The sequence below is a fragment of the Eptatretus burgeri genome, chromosome 9 (genome assembly GCF_056783735.1).
Source record: "Eptatretus burgeri isolate ZD-2024b chromosome 9, Ebu_testis_v1, whole genome shotgun sequence".
Taxonomy (NCBI): domain Eukaryota; kingdom Metazoa; phylum Chordata; class Myxini; order Myxiniformes; family Myxinidae; genus Eptatretus; species Eptatretus burgeri.
Genome location: NC_140969.1, coordinates 67,343,372 through 67,359,214, shown reverse-complemented (window position 1 = coordinate 67,359,214; position 15,843 = coordinate 67,343,372). Strand labels below are relative to the sequence as shown.

Here is a 15,843-nt window from a genome sequence, read left to right as displayed (position 1 = left end):
GTATCCGGCTCCTCGGGTGTTTCTCCATCCCCTATGTCTGGCTGTGTCTGTGCCAGTGGGGTTCCTTGGGTTCCCATCGTAGCAGCGTTCATTAGCAGCATCGGTGTCCCAAATGACTCAGATTGCTGCTGAGCCGTATCCATCGCTCGTGCCTGATCGACTACCTTGTCAAGAGTGGGTTGCGCTTTCTCTAGTAAGCGTTGCCGTATGTGGGCTGATCTGAGTCCTTGGATGAATGCCTCCCGTGTGGCTTCCTTTCGGTGTTCCTCGGCGCTTACGGCCCGGAAGCTGCAGTCTTTTCCCAGCTGATTCAGAGCTTGCAGGAACTGATCGATTGTCTCCCCGGCTGCTTGCTTGCGTGTGTTGAGAAGATGTCGTATGTATACCTCGTTCTTGGGCTTCACGTAGAGCGCTTGCAGCACCTCGATCGCTGCTTCGTAAGTGTCGCACTCCGAGAAGAGCCTGAATACACTGGGCGAGACATGATTCACGAGAGCGGCAAATTTGTCAGCTCCCTCCTCGATGATGGTCAGATAGTGTGAGAAGGAACAGAACCAATGCGACCATTTCATTTCTGCGTCAGTCGCGTTTGGGTCTGCGTCGAACCTCTCTGGTTTGTAGATCTTGTCCATCGTTGGTTGAGAGAGCCGAGAAAACCAAATGGAATAAATTGAAATGAGAGCGAGAGAAGAACCTTCAGAGTTTAGGCTTTATTCCATTTGATTGGAGCCGCTTCTGTGGGCACACCGGGGAATACAGGTTCAGCTAGGAGGACATAAGCAGTAACGTATACATGTGCGATTAATCATTGCAGACTAAATCCGCGTAAGCACGGAGTTCGATATAATCTCCATTCTCACCAGTCAATGAGCACCTTCAGTTAACGAGCATCAAGTGAACAGCCGATGTAAATGGCAATGCCCCGGGGACAACCACTCGTGCCGCGGAGACCTCCCCTTATACGCGAGACGCACAACATGTGATCCCGCGTCATGTCCCTCAATTCACCTCAATTCACCACAGCTGTTGTGATGATATTTACAATAGGTCAAATATATGTTGTGGCAGAAGGCTTCAATAAACATTCCTGGATGATGAAAAAGTACAGTTGGGCTCTTCCCCGAGGAAGGGGTCATTTTTGGAACATTTATACTTGGTTGATATTCAGTTTCCACATGCACATTAGTCCGGAAGCTCGGTCAGGTGGACAAATTCATATTCAGGCCTTCAAATATGTATATTGATAGTACGCATTATTAAAATCAATACCATTGCCTTCTGTGTCGTGAATCGTCATTATTACCTCCGCCACCGAAGGTGGAAGGAGGTTATGTTTTCATCCCTGTCTGTCTGTTTGTCTGTTATGGACGGATTCAGACGGAACTTGGTGGATGAGTTAGTTCGGTGACAAGAAGAAGCCGATTTAAATTTTAGTTCAGGCCCGAATCCAGATGCGGCCTATCAGTGGGAAACAAATCGTAAACTAATCAGCCTGTCGGAGGGATGTGCTCTACTGAGTGCCCTTCGAGTTGTTTTTGTGGTTGTTGCTGAAAGCACCTTGCAATAGAAAATGCTGTTTTCTCCTGAAATGGGCCAAAACCCAAGACACTATGAACACGATGACTACATTGCCAGTCAACACGTGAAACAGCTCGAGTAATGCTAATACTGTACAGTATTATAAACGCACCTTTGGTTATCTCGAAGCCGATGGGATTTCTCTGGGGTAAATGTCTCAATTCCCTCCCACCTCCCTTCCCTTGCAGTGCAGTTGGTCTGTGTTTATTGTTGAGATATGCCAATGGCAGTAACCATCATCATGTTTCATTGGCCATTAGAACTCTTTTAGTGCCATTTTCTCCAGGTTGAGATTGGGCCCAATTATTTAGAATCTAGCCAGGGCACTGAAAGGTACCATGGTATCTTTAATACACCAGTAAGACAGTTTGTAGTCATAAGATATTTATTTCTTAGTTTAACTTTGATTGTATCGGCAAAGACTAGAACAGCACTTGGTAGAGCGCATACCTCTGCCAGGTTGAACAGTTTACATTTTGTAGCCCACTGGTAGGCTGGATCTGCATTCGAACCTGTAACAAAATCTAATCAGCTTGTTCTTGTCACCGACCCAACTCATCCACCTAGTTTTGTAACAATCCGTCCACAATGTTTTGAGATATCCTACTGTTGCAGACCCAGAGTTGGGGGCGAGAAGACCACGAGGGGGTGAGCTACCTCAGGTTCCCACCAGACTTTCTGGAATTGCAGGCCGTCGCACACAAATAACTTTGTGATGCGGCGGGTTGCTAATCGACCATGAACGCCAATAACTTGACCACGTGACTTAGGGTCCTCCGTCTGGTTCCACTTACCTAAAGGTCACGTGGTTTAATTACCGGGGGACATGCCCTCGGTACGCCTTGCTCAAACCGGATCACCTTACCAGATCAGATGCAGCCGAGTTTAACTGTCAAGAACGTACCGGCGAGATAACAGATCGTTGGGGAATAATGCCCCGGCTCGACTAGAGTACGAACCATGCTAGACCAATGAAGGAAAAGACGAAAATGAGCTGGGAACATTTCTACACAAGCATTTATTTACAATGCCAAGGAAAGGTATGTGGCGCAGTGAATTGGGTCTATTGGTATGTATAGCAGGGATAGCAAGGAATTTGTGGGGTGCGACAAAAAGCAAGCAATCTTACAAAAGCAGACACAGAGCAGACTTATCCCGTTATATCTTCTGCAATCTTAACTTAAAGTAGGACAAGCGACACCACACATGACACACCACACACGGAATATTAGATATACCCCATTGAGAAAAAGAGAAGACAAGCCGGTAGGCGACATGGGTGGTCGCTATATAATTGCATACTAGTCATACAGTTTTTGACGGATTGGGCTGAAATTTTTTGACAGAGGTTGATTATCGTGCGCATAAAAGCGCGGAAGCCGATTTTTGATTTTCGAAAAAAATAAAATAAATATTTTTCAGATTTTTCAAAAATTTCAAAGTCCCGTTGCTAGGCAATGGTGGCGTCCATAGCAACGGTGCTCAAAAGCATTCAACTAGATCCTGGTATGAACCTACCAGTCAAGTTTCATCAAAATCGGTTGACTCCTCTGGCCTCCAAAGCTGTCCATTACATACATACATACAGACAGACGGAAAACCTGAGAATAATGGGAGTCATGGTTGACCACCACCATAAAAAATAGGGCTTTTTTTTCGCAATAACCTACACTTTTCAACGATACCGCTGAGGTTGTTTGCCTTGATCAAATAATCCCGAAGAGTACTTGACTGAATCGGGAATTGATTTTTTTAATAATTTTTTTTGTTGCCCGATTTGAACGAAACTTGATACTACACACCGCAGGCGAATGATAAGTAAGTTGGCCCGAAAATTTTTGCTTTATTGTGAGCCGTTTTGGCTGTATTTCGGGAACATACATACATACATACAATATGAGAGTTTTATTAATACATGAGCTGACCCGTGAACCCGTTGGGTTCCCGTTATGACAGCGTTGATATAAAAAATCATTTCAAAAGAAAAAAGATAACTCCAGCGAACTATACTGCTGATGTTTGCATTGATCAAATTCTCCCGAAGAATACTTGACTGAATCGGGAATTAATTTTTTTATTTTTTTTCGTTGCCCGATTTAAAACAAACTTGATATTGCGCGTCAATGTGAAAAAAAGAAAGTCGAAGAAATTATTGTGCGTCATTTTCCAAACACGATTTTTTTATATTAATGAACACGGAAGTATTAGATCCGGATATCAAAGTAGAACATGGATATCAAAGGGCGGAGGAGCTCCTTATGAGCCAACAGCCATCCATATCTAGTGCCCAACTGTGTCTGCGGACGTCCTCCTGCAGTTGGGTCACTTCTTATTAGGAGGTTGGTGGCAGGATTTGCACTCTGGCCACCGTAAAACCCTTCATTCCGCAAAACACAAAAACGCAAAAATCTGAAAACCCACTCCGTGGAAGTACCTCCTGTGCAGCTTCCCTTCGCAGGGCAGCTCACCGGATGACGGGATTGGGGCAAAGCCTTCGGGACCCACAATCTTTGATGATAGGAGGGAAACCACGGGGTAACATTCCCGGGTCAGATTGCAGGAGAGTGTGTCGGAGTGGTGCTGAGGTGTCGTCCACCTGAGGCAGTCCCTTCATGTGGGTGCTTTTGAATGTCCTATCCCTAAGAGAGGATGATCACCTGTCTCTGTTATCATCTGAGCTCAAGTGTTTGGACATTGGTATTGCAGCACTCTCTGATGTTCGGAGACCGGATTGCGGCGAGATCATGGTGGATGGTTACACCTACTATTGGTCTGGTCGCTCTGATGGTTACCATTCCCAAGGAGTTGCTGTAGCTGTGTCCAATAAGCTGACTCCAATGATAATTGAGGTAACACCAGTCACCGAGCGTATTATGAGTCCAAGGATTCATCACTCCTTTGTCATTTCCCTGGTCTCTGTTTATGCTCCGACTGAGGCAAGTGATCTCACAGTGAAGGATGTATTCTACGCCACGCTCGAGTCTGTGGTTGATCAGTGCCCCAGACGAGATACACTTCTAGTCTTGGGGGATTTCAATGCATCGACTGGAACTGAAAGGGTGGTTATGAGACGTGTGTTGGTCCCCATGCGTCAGGAACAATGAACCAGAATAGCATTAAGTTCCTTGACTTTGCAAGAAGTCATGTACTTAGGGTGGCCGGTTCATGGTTTCAGTTTCAAGAGTTGTGGAGTGCCTTCAAGACCATCGTCCTTGATGTTGCCGGTGGACGTCTTGGGACTCACCATAGGGAAAAGAAGAATTTTGTTTCTCAAGGGACACTGGATACCATTGACCAGAGTCGCAGGGCCAGGCTGAATGGCAGAGCTGAGCTGTTCAGGGAGCTGAGGCGAAAAACTGTACGTGCACTAAGGGTGGACAAGGAGGGCTATGTGCGAGGAATCTGTGAGAGGGTCGAGCATCACCTGTGGTCAACTGATTCTCATCCTGCTTAAAGGGGAATTCAGCAATTGTGTTCATCGATGCCCATCCCTCGGTGCACTGCAGTTAGAGCGGAGGGTGGTAGGCTCTTGACAGAGGAGTCCGAAGTGAAGGACCGCTGGGCCGGTTACTTTGAGCGGTTGTACCAGGCTGATCCACCAGCTATCGAGTTGGATGTCAGGGGTGTTGCAATCCCTGTTGCTGACCCTCCAATCAACTGTGGTCCACCTTCACTTGTGGAAACACAGGCTGCGGTGAACCGGTTGAAATGGGGTAAATCTCCTGGGATCTGTGGCATCCATGCTGAACTTCTCAAGGCTGGTGGAAATGCTGCACTCGTGTCGTTGCATGCAGTTCTGTTCTCTGCCTGGGACACAGGCATCATCCCAACTGACTGGAAGAGGGGCCTTGTTGTTCCTCTCTGGAAAGGTTGTGGAAATTCGCATTACACCATAAAGGGTCCTCAGGTGAGATATATCGGTAAGTTCATGTGTAGTTAGCCCAAACCCGTTGTATAGAGGGAATATGTGTGATTCATCCAGGCTGCGACGCTTTGAGTTAGCCATTTTTCTTTCTCTATTGTTATTTTGGACCATTAAGCCACCAACAACTCAAACCACACCACCCTTGCCTGTTGACCTCCACAACTCCATCCCGCAAACATCGCTTCACCGCCATTCCCAAACGACGCCCGCCAACCACCAAACCACCACAGCAAACCCCCCACCACCTTCACCTATATCCTTCTACAACCATCGACCACACCACCAGTCAACACCAAACGCCGTGCTGTCCAGGGCCCTGGAATTACTTTCTGGAATTGCAGGCCGTCGCACACAAATAACTTTGTGATGCGGCGGGTTGCTAATCGACCATGAACGCCAATAACTTGACCACGTGACTTAGGGTCCTCCGTCTGGTTCCACTTACCTAAAGGTCACGTGGTTTAATTACCGGGGGACATGCCCTCGGTACGCCTTGCTCAAACCGGATCACCTTACCAGATCAGATGCAGCCGAGTTTAACTGTCAAGAACGTACCGGCGAGATAACAGATCGTTGGGGAATAATGCCCCGGCTCGACTAGAGTACGAACCATGCTAGACCAATGAAGGAAAAGACGAAAATGAGCTGGGAACATTTCTACACAAGCATTTATTTACAATGCCAAGGAAAGGTATGTGGCGCAGTGAATTGGGTCTATTGGTATGTATAGCAGGGATAGCAAGGAATTTGTGGGGTGCGACAAAAAGCAAGCAATCTTACAAAAGCAGACACAGAGCAGACTTATCCCGTTATATCTTCTGCAATCTTAACTTAAAGTAGGACAAGCGACACCACACATGACACACCACACACGGAATATTAGATATACCCCATTGAGAAAAAGAGAAGACAAGCCGGTAGGCGACATGGGTGGTCGCTATATAATTGCATACTAGTCATACAGTTTTTGACGGATTGGGCTGAAATTTTTTGACAGAGGTTGATTATCGTGCGCATAAAAGCGCGGAAGCCGATTTTTGATTTTCGAAAAAAAATAAAATAAATATTTTTCAGATTTTTTCAAAAATTTCAAAGTCCCGTTGCTAGGCAATGGTGGCGTCCATAGCAACGGTGCTCAAAAGCATTCAACTAGATCCTGGTATGAACCTACCAGTCAAGTTTCATCAAAATCGGTTGACTCCTCTGGCCTCCAAAGCTGTCCATTACATACATACATACAGACAGACGGAAAACCTGAGAATAATGGGAGTCATGGTTGACCACCACCATAAAAAAAATAGGGCTTTTTTTTCGCAATAACCTACACTTTTCAACGATACCGCTGAGGTTGTTTGCCTTGATCAAATAATCCCGAAGAGTACTTGACTGAATCGGGAATTGATTTTTTTAATAATTTTTTTTGTTGCCCGATTTGAACGAAACTTGATACTACACACCGCAGGCGAATGATAAGTAAGTTGGCCCGAAAATTTTTGCTTTATTGTGAGCCGTTTTGGCTGTATTTCGGGAACATACATACATACATACAATATGAGAGTTTTATTAATACATGAGCTGACCCGTGAACCCGTTGGGTTCCCGTTATGACAGCGTTGATATAAAAAATCATTTCAAAAGAAAAAAGATAACTCCAGCGAACTATACTGCTGATGTTTGCATTGATCAAATTCTCCCGAAGAATACTTGACTGAATCGGGAATTAATTTTTTTATATTTTTTTTCGTTGCCCGATTTAAAACAAACTTGATATTGCGCGTCAATGTGAAAAAAAGAAAGTCGAAGAAATTATTGTGCGTCATTTTCCAAACACGATTTTTTTATATTAATGAACACGGAAGTATTAGATCCGGATATCAAAGTAGAACATGGATATCAAAGGGCGGAGGAGCTCCTTATGAGCCAACAGCCATCCATATCTAGTGCCCAACTGTGTCTGCGGACGTCCTCCTGCAGTTGGGTCACTTCTTATTAGGAGGTTGGTGGCAGGATTTGCACTCTGGCCACCGTAAAACCCTTCATTCCGCAAAACACAAAAACGCAAAAATCTGAAAACCCACTCCGTGGAAGTACCTCCTGTGCAGCTTCCCTTCGCAGGGCAGCTCACCGGATGACGGGATTGGGGCAAAGCCTTCGGGACCCACAATCTTTGATGATAGGAGGGAAACCACGGGGTAACATTCCCGGGTCAGATTGCAGGAGAGTGTGTCGGAGTGGTGCTGAGGTGTCGTCCACCTGAGGCAGTCCCTTCATGTGGGTGCTTTGAATGTCCTATCCCTAAGAGAGGATGATCACCTGTCTCTGTTATCATCTGAGCTCAAGTGTTTGGACATTGGTATTGCAGCACTCTCTGATGTTCGGAGACCGGATTGCGGCGAGATCATGGTGGATGGTTACACCTACTATTGGTCTGGTCGCTCTGATGGTTACCATTCCCAAGGAGTTGCTGTAGCTGTGTCCAATAAGCTGACTCCAATGATAATTGAGGTAACACCAGTCACCGAGCGTATTATGAGTCCAAGGATTCATCACTCCTTTGTCATTTCCCTGGTCTCTGTTTATGCTCCGACTGAGGCAAGTGATCTCACAGTGAAGGATGTATTCTACGCCACGCTCGAGTCTGTGGTTGATCAGTGCCCCAGACGAGATACACTTCTAGTCTTGGGGGATTTCAATGCATCGACTGGAACTGAAAGGGTGGTTATGAGACGTGTGTTGGTCCCCATGCATCAGGAACAATGAACCAGAATAGCATTAAGTTCCTTGACTTTGCAAGAAGTCATGTACTTAGGGTGGCCGGTTCATGGTTTCAGTTTCAAGAGTTGTGGAGTGCCTTCAAGACCATCGTCCTTGATGTTGCCGGTGGACGTCTTGGGACTCACCATAGGGAAAAGAAGAATTTTGTTTCTCAAGGGACACTGGATACCATTGACCAGAGTCGCAGGGCCAGGCTGAATGGCAGAGCTGAGCTGTTCAGGGAGCTGAGGCGAAAAACTGTACGTGCACTAAGGGTGGACAAGGAGGCCTATGTGTGAGGAATCTGTGAGGGGGCAGAGCATCACCTGTGGTCAAGGGATTCTCATCCTGCTTACAGGGGAATTCAGCAATTGTGTTCATCGATGCCCATCCCTCGGTGCACTGCAGTTAGAGCGGAGGGTGGTAGGCTCTTGACAGAGGAGTCCGAAGTGAAGGACCGCTGGGCCGGTTACTTTGAGCGGTTGTACCAGGCTGATCCACCAGCTATCGAGTTGGATGTCAGGGGTGTTGCAATCCCTGTTGCTGACCCTCCAATCAACTGTGGTCCACCTTCACTTGTGGAAACACAGGCTGCGGTGAACCGGTTGAAATGGGGTAAATCTCCTGGGATCTGTGGCATCCATGCTGAACTTCTCAAGGCTGGTGGAAATGCTGCACTCGTGTCGTTGCATGCAGTTCTGTTCTCTGCCTGGGACACAGGCATCATCCCAACTGACTGGAAGAGGGGCCTTGTTGTTCCTCTCTGGAAAGGTTGTGGAAATTCGCATTACACCATAAAGGGTCCTCAGGTGAGATATATCGGTAAGTTCATGTGTAGTTAGCCCAAACCCGTTGTATAGAGGGAATATGTGTGATTCATCCGGGCTGCGACGCTTTGAGTTAGCCATTTTTCTTTCTCTATTGTTATTTTGGACCATTAAGCCACCAACAACTCAAACCACACCACCCTTGCCTGTTGACCTCCACAACTCCATCCCGCAAACATCGCTTCACCGCCATTCCCAAACGACGCCCGCCAACCACCAAACCACCACAGCAAACCCCCCACCACCTTCACCTATATCCTTCTACAACCATCGACCACACCACCAGTCAACACCAAACGCCGTGCTGTCCAGGGCCCGTTCGGTAATTGATGCCGAACGCGTCGAGCCGTGGGTACGAATGCGTTCCTCTCGGAGAAATTCGGATCAGGAAGGCTTCACGTCCCCTTTTTCTCCGTCCAATGGGCGAGCGTCGGGCGGTATGGCCCCGCCTCCAAGTGCGATGGATGTGAATTCCTCTCAGGAAGGAATTCAGATCAAAAGAGGCTCACGCCCCTTTTTGCCATGCCAATGGCTGAACAGAGGGTGGCGTGGCCCTGCCTCCAATCGCGTTTTGATCCTAAAATCTGCATAAGGCTCCTCCTCCGGTCTATAAAGAGGCGAGCACAAGGCGACGCGCGCTGGTCGAGTGAAGACGGGAAGTTCGGGTCGAGTGAAGACTGAGGTCGTCGTCGAAGTTGGAGTTGTAGTGTGGTGTCGTCTCATCGCTGGTCACTGGGCTGGGCCCGTCTCGTCGTGGAATCGACCCACCTTTGCTCTCACAAGCGACCAAGCCAGCCAGCCATTCCCCTCGCTCGACCCTGAGCATCAACAATTCCCCCCCCCCCCATCCGCGCTGAGATAGTGCCGGTGGCCCCGTTTATTCCCCACCCTAACCGTGGTGCCGACCCAACCGTGCTGGCGCGGAGCACGCCGGAGAGGGCTCACCGACCACGCCAGGGGCACGGAGTCGGGGCGCAGCTGCGCAGACATTGCGGCTTGCCCGCCATCGCGTCACGAGGATGCGAGTAAGACCTTGTCGGTCTCGTGGACCAGGCCGCTCCTCCAGGTTCCGCACACATTTGGTCCACGGACCCTGTCTATCTCCCTGCTATGGGGAGGTCTTTTCTTTGCTTTTGAATGCATGATGTGGCGCCGAATCCCGACAAGTATAATTGTTTAAGTGTTGTCAATAATTATAGTCGGAAGTAGTGCTTTTGCTTTTGTTGCATTTTGTCCTGACGGTTATACGTGTAATACTGTATGGCTGTGAATACGTGCTTGTCTGTGTGTGTGTCATAAAGTGCTTGCTTGTTGAACTGTTTCCCATTTCGTTTGCGTCCTTTCCTCTGTTTGAAAGTTCCATCTTGCATCATGAAAGGGATTGGTAGTGGGTTGAAACACCCGAGAAGTAATCTGAACCGTCGAGGTCGACGATAACTCTGCTCGGTTATCCCTGCAGCACGGAACGAGCCGCTTAAGCAGTTCGTGTCCGAAGTCGAACTGTGGCGAGGTACGATCGCCCGGTCGACCACTTGCGCAGGTACTTAGGAAGGTCGAATTTGGCGAGCAACCCTATCCTGCGCGGTTGGGCAATTGGCACGATCATGGTGAGGGTAAACCCACACCTGTGACTGGCTCCTGGCGGTAGTTCCCGGAGGGTCACGACTGAATTGTCCGTTCCGGTGGGTGAAGCGGCCGCTATTGGCCACACGCGGTCGTTCGCACGCCGGACAGGCCAGAATTCGCAACTATATATATATATATATATATATTGTTGCGGGCCGGGCGTTGGCTGCGAGCACGACTGTGAGGTGGAGCAGTAGGGTCGACTCTACCGAACACACGGAATCTAGATCGTATCGTTCGGAAAACTCAGAGGGTACGGGTCCCTTACAGGATCGTGAATCGTCAATAATTCCACCACGTGGACAGGGTTATTTGCCAAACTTCAAAATACCTAGAGACCCACGTGGCGAGCTACTGAGTATTCGCACCCTTGACGGGACGAGTCATTTCCGTGCTCAACCCGTGCGGGTGGTTACCGAGGTCCCGTTGGTCCATATGCACACTTTGCCGCTTCCCCAAATTTCCCAACACGCACCGTGTTAAACGAATGAGGAAAACACAGAAACAGCTGAAACATTTAGCAGTGGATTTATTTACAATAGGGAAAGGGAAAACACAGAGCAGAATTAAACCGACTATAAAGAAATGCAATCATGTACAGCACAAGCACTTAACAGTTCCTACTTAAAGACTGGCCCACAGACAGACGCACACCCAAAATAAACGGACCCAAATGGTCTTTATTATCCTTTCGGCTCGGAGGGAAGTCGAGCTGAGGGACGAGAATGTGGCAGGCTACCTGGCCGCGAGCACGTGGCTGGACGTCCATCCCCTCCCGGAGCTCCGGTCGCCAGAAGACGGACCAGGGCAGCCAGACGCAGACCACGCCAGCGACGAGATGAGGGCAGAGAGCCAGAGCATGCCAGCGACGAGATGAGCCGAGAGCCAGAGCACACCAGTGACGAGATGAGCACAGAGAGCCAGACCATGCCAGCGACGAGATGAGCAGAGAGCCAGAGCATGTCAGCGACGAGATGAGCAGAGAGCCAGAGCACACCCTCCACAAGACGGGACACAGACTATTTGTTCTCTCTTCCCTTGTCCCCTTTTCGGGCGTGGTTCGCTCATCGCTCATTGGCCGCAAATGACGCCAAGTCCGCTGATTGGACCGGGGGGGGGGGTGACGGCCGTCGCGGCGGACCGCCCCCCAAACAGGCAGAGGAATATTATCCTGTGTGGGCTGTGCTCATTGGACGACCGCCGGGGAACTCGCTCGCATCTCCCTGATTAGGCGAGAGCGACATCAGGTCTTGTGAACTCCACCCACGTACGTGCCGACACGCCCGTAGGCAATGGTGTCTGTGTGAGGAAACGAGGTGAAGGCATGTTGTTGTAGTTATCAGGGGTGTAAAAATGTAAAAGAAAACCCGAACTATCAAAATAACTCCGCAGCAAATGAACAATTAATTACCCATTAAACAAGGGACGGGACCCGAACTAGAAACACATTCCGATATAACTGTTCTCTATGACCTGTAGGTTGAGTGCTCATGGCTTCCAGATTCATAACAATATATATATATATATATATATGTATATATATATATATATATATATATATATATATATATATATATATATATATATATGTATATATGTACATCGTATGATTGCCATTTATTTCTGATAATTTCAAGGTTAATCATGCATGCCTTCATTTGAATGCTCTCTAACCTATTTCTCCCTGCAGGTTTTGTCCAAGCACTGACCAACAGCGTGGGTCATGAGCCAGCTTCTGTATCGATTTCATGGGATCGTGGTTCAGGGATTTGGCCGCGGTAGCAAACAGCTGGGAATTCCTACCGGTAAACCCTTTTTCATTGCTTCCTTTCTGCTGGGATTTCACTCTAACCTTGCTGCTCTATATCAACCTTACCAATTCCCTTTTGCAAGGAGATCAAGCAGTGGCTCATGTTACTAATATTACATTGTGCCTTTTGAAATTCTCATATTTTTTATTTTAACATTTTGAAAAAACCTATCGTTAGTCTTCCCTTGTTTTTATGCAGTGTAAGTTTGCACTGAGCATATTATTATGCTCATTACTCCATGCAGTCAAATTGTTCACGTGGCCACTGGCCATAGGCCTACTTTTACTTGCTCAATTTCACTGACTGGGGATACTTGGTCATTCCTGTCTGTCTGTCTTTCCCCATGAGGCAGCAAGATATGCTGAAGTGGCCCAGTGATGTATGATAGAGCTTCGCGAGTTGGAACTTCTCTTGAATTGCTGGCTCATTCAAGCATTAGGTTACATCTACTTGGGATTGCGGGTAATTGGAGCAATTTCTAAAACCAACATATGAAGAAACGCTTCGGTATCAGTTACAGTGGATAATGTAGTATTTGTGTGCAGTTGTTGCTTCACTTCTGTTGCAGTCTCACTGAAACATTTTCAGACTTGCATTACATATATTGAGGTGGGAATAAATATTTTTCATTTTTTGGTTGTCCAAGCCTATACCTCGGCCAGCTCATGTCTTTATATGACACCGGAGGATATCACGTATGGTTATTCCTCATTTAATGCAGTAGTTGCGTTCCGAGAATTTACCGAGTTAGCTGAAAACATGTACAACAAAAGTAATTTTCCCATAACAAACAATGTAATAGGTGGAGGTTGTGTCAAGACTTGAGTGAATGGGAGAGATATAGATAGAGAACCAAATTTTGCTGATATGTCAAATGTTGCTTGCGGTGATGGTGATGGTGGAGGGGCGATGGTGTGGAGTTATTGAGGTGAGGAAGGTGCATGGTTGTCAATAGCTGACAATGGTGAAGAAAGAGACATAGGGGCATCAACTGAAGGCGATGATGCAATTGGGGCCTCCACAACTGCTTTGGAAGTCGAAGGTTGAGGATTGTCAAGGTTGCCAAGTGCTGCTCATGATTGTGCCGGTTTCGTCTTGAAGAATGTATCCAGTGAGAGTTGTGTTGCTTGCTGCTTATTCTCCTGGTAAAGTTACTAATAGCAATGCATCACGTCATTGACCAGCCTGGAAACTTGAGAGCTGCGTTGCCTATCGGGATCTTCCTCGTCGAAGATAGCCATAGCCTGCTCCACGGGTTCAAATGCCTTTGCCATCCTTTTGGTTGTCAAGGCACAAGTAGGAAGTGCAAAGTCAACAATTTCCTCCTCCGCCCCCCCCCCCCCAATCCAACTGCTTCAGCACGTAATTACACAACTCCTTCTGGTGTGACTGAAGCAACTCTTCCACGTCAGCCTCCTCCATCATCTCAAAGCCAAACTCCTTGGTGAGATTGCTGATGTGATGTTTTGTCTTGGAAATGTCATAGCCGACCTTGAACCCCATGAAGCCGTGCACGTACTGTATTGCTGACCAGAGTTCTGCCACACACCATTCATGCATGCTTCTGAAACTTCAGCCCAACTCTTGCTGATTATGTCGATGGCATTCGTTGTTAAAGGAACTCCAAAACTCATTTGTGGGCTTCCTCTTGCCATCTGTAGCCTTGATCAGCCTGTCGAATGTTCAGTGGCAATAATAATATGCCTTGGATGTAGCAATTGATCCTTTATCCATGACATTGAAGATCTGCTGTGGGCTGTTCGATTATTTCTTCGATGATCTTGGCCAAAATTTCAGGAAACTCTTTGGCAGCTTTAATATCAGTGGCAGCAGCTTCACCCATAACTTTGATATTATGGGGGATTGAACGCTTTAAGAAGCGTTGAATGTCTTCATATCAGCAGAGTCAGCATCCTCCTTCAGGTCATTGTACAAGTTTCTCATTTTCTCTTGGATGACGACTAAGCTTAGTGGATGATACTGTGATACTGATGATACTGTGATACTTACTGTGATAAGTGGATGACACTGCGACGAATTGGGGATGTGATACTGATACTGTGATACTGATGATACTGTGATACTGATGATACTGTGATACTTACTGTGATAAGTGGATGACACTGCGACGAATTGGGGATGTGACTTGGACAAGCCGATTCAATTTTGGTTCAGGTCCAGATCCAGCCTATCAGTGGGATACAAAACCTAAACTGTTCAGCTTGGTGGAGGTGTGTGCTCTTCCAAATGCGGTTCTAGTTACCCTCGCCATAGGAAAGGGTATTGCATTTCGGTCCGTTTGTTACTTGGCGAAATCTTCGATTTTGTCAAGTATGTTGGTCTGTTCCGTTTGTTTGTTTGTTTGTTTGTCCGGCCGACTACAGCCCAAACAGCTGGACCAGTCGTTATTAAATTTTTACACCCTTTGGCAATCCACCTGTGACGGTCCGCGTCCAAACCCCGTCTTAATCGGACTAAACGTCACGACGTGACGTCACACAACGTGAAAACACATTTTTGGACATAACTCAGTGACCGGAAGTCGTAGCGACTTCCGGTTGACGCCAAATTAAACCTCATTCAAATATCTAAATGATTACTAAATGCATCTTATTGCAAGTTGCGCATAGTTTTCGCAAGCGTATGATGTCAAAGTTTTGCCTATTGACGTCATTAAAAAAAATATTTACGCTCGTGTGCAGCCAAAACTACTGAAGCAATCGTTCTCAAATTTTAACACATGATAGCCAATCTTGCTGAAATAGTCTGGGATCAAATCACGTCATAATCGCACTTAACGTCACGACGTTACATCAAAAAAGGTGAAAACAAGCTTTTAAACATAACTCGGTAACGGGACGTCGTCGCGACTTCCTGTTGACGCCAAAACAAACTTCAATGGAATATCTAAATGTTTTAAAATGCATGTTAGTACAAATTATGCACAGTTTTCGCAAGCGTATGACGTCAACGTTTTTAGCTATTGGTGTGATTTAAAAAAAATTCTCTTCGTTCTACAGGTCACAATTCTTAACCGATTTGGATGAAATTTTAACAGCTGATAGAAATCCACAGTGCAAAAAGATATGTGACTTTTGTTGATGTTCAAGATCAGGATCTGGGTTCTGCATCACTTTATATTATCGGCCATTATAAACTAGTGGGTAATTTTGTGAATTACACATGGCTATTTCTCAAACAGTTTTTCACTTATTATATTGAAACTTATACTGTCTATTTATGCATGTAATATTAACATGTGTACAAAGTTTGATCGAAATTGACCCAAGGTCAAGGTCAGGGTCACCCAAAACATGAAAAA

At 46.7% G+C, this 15,843-nt stretch overlaps 1 protein-coding gene across 2 annotated transcripts in view; it reads left to right on the top strand.

Moving 5' to 3' along the window:
* RFK (riboflavin kinase) overlaps positions 1-15,843 on the top strand; it is a 37,231-nt gene that overhangs the window by 10,902 nt on the left and 10,486 nt on the right. The window contains exons 1-2 of one of the 2 annotated variants that reach the window (XM_085895516.1): positions 12,401-12,515; positions 12,874-12,983. In XM_085895516.1, coding sequence (XP_085751642.1) covers positions 12,899-12,983 — 85 coding nt within the window. In that variant the 5' untranslated portion in view covers positions 12,401-12,515; positions 12,874-12,898. Of the gene's footprint in view, positions 1-12,400; positions 12,516-12,873; positions 12,984-15,843 lie in introns of those variants that run through there. The other variant, XM_085895517.1, reaches the window with a different exon arrangement.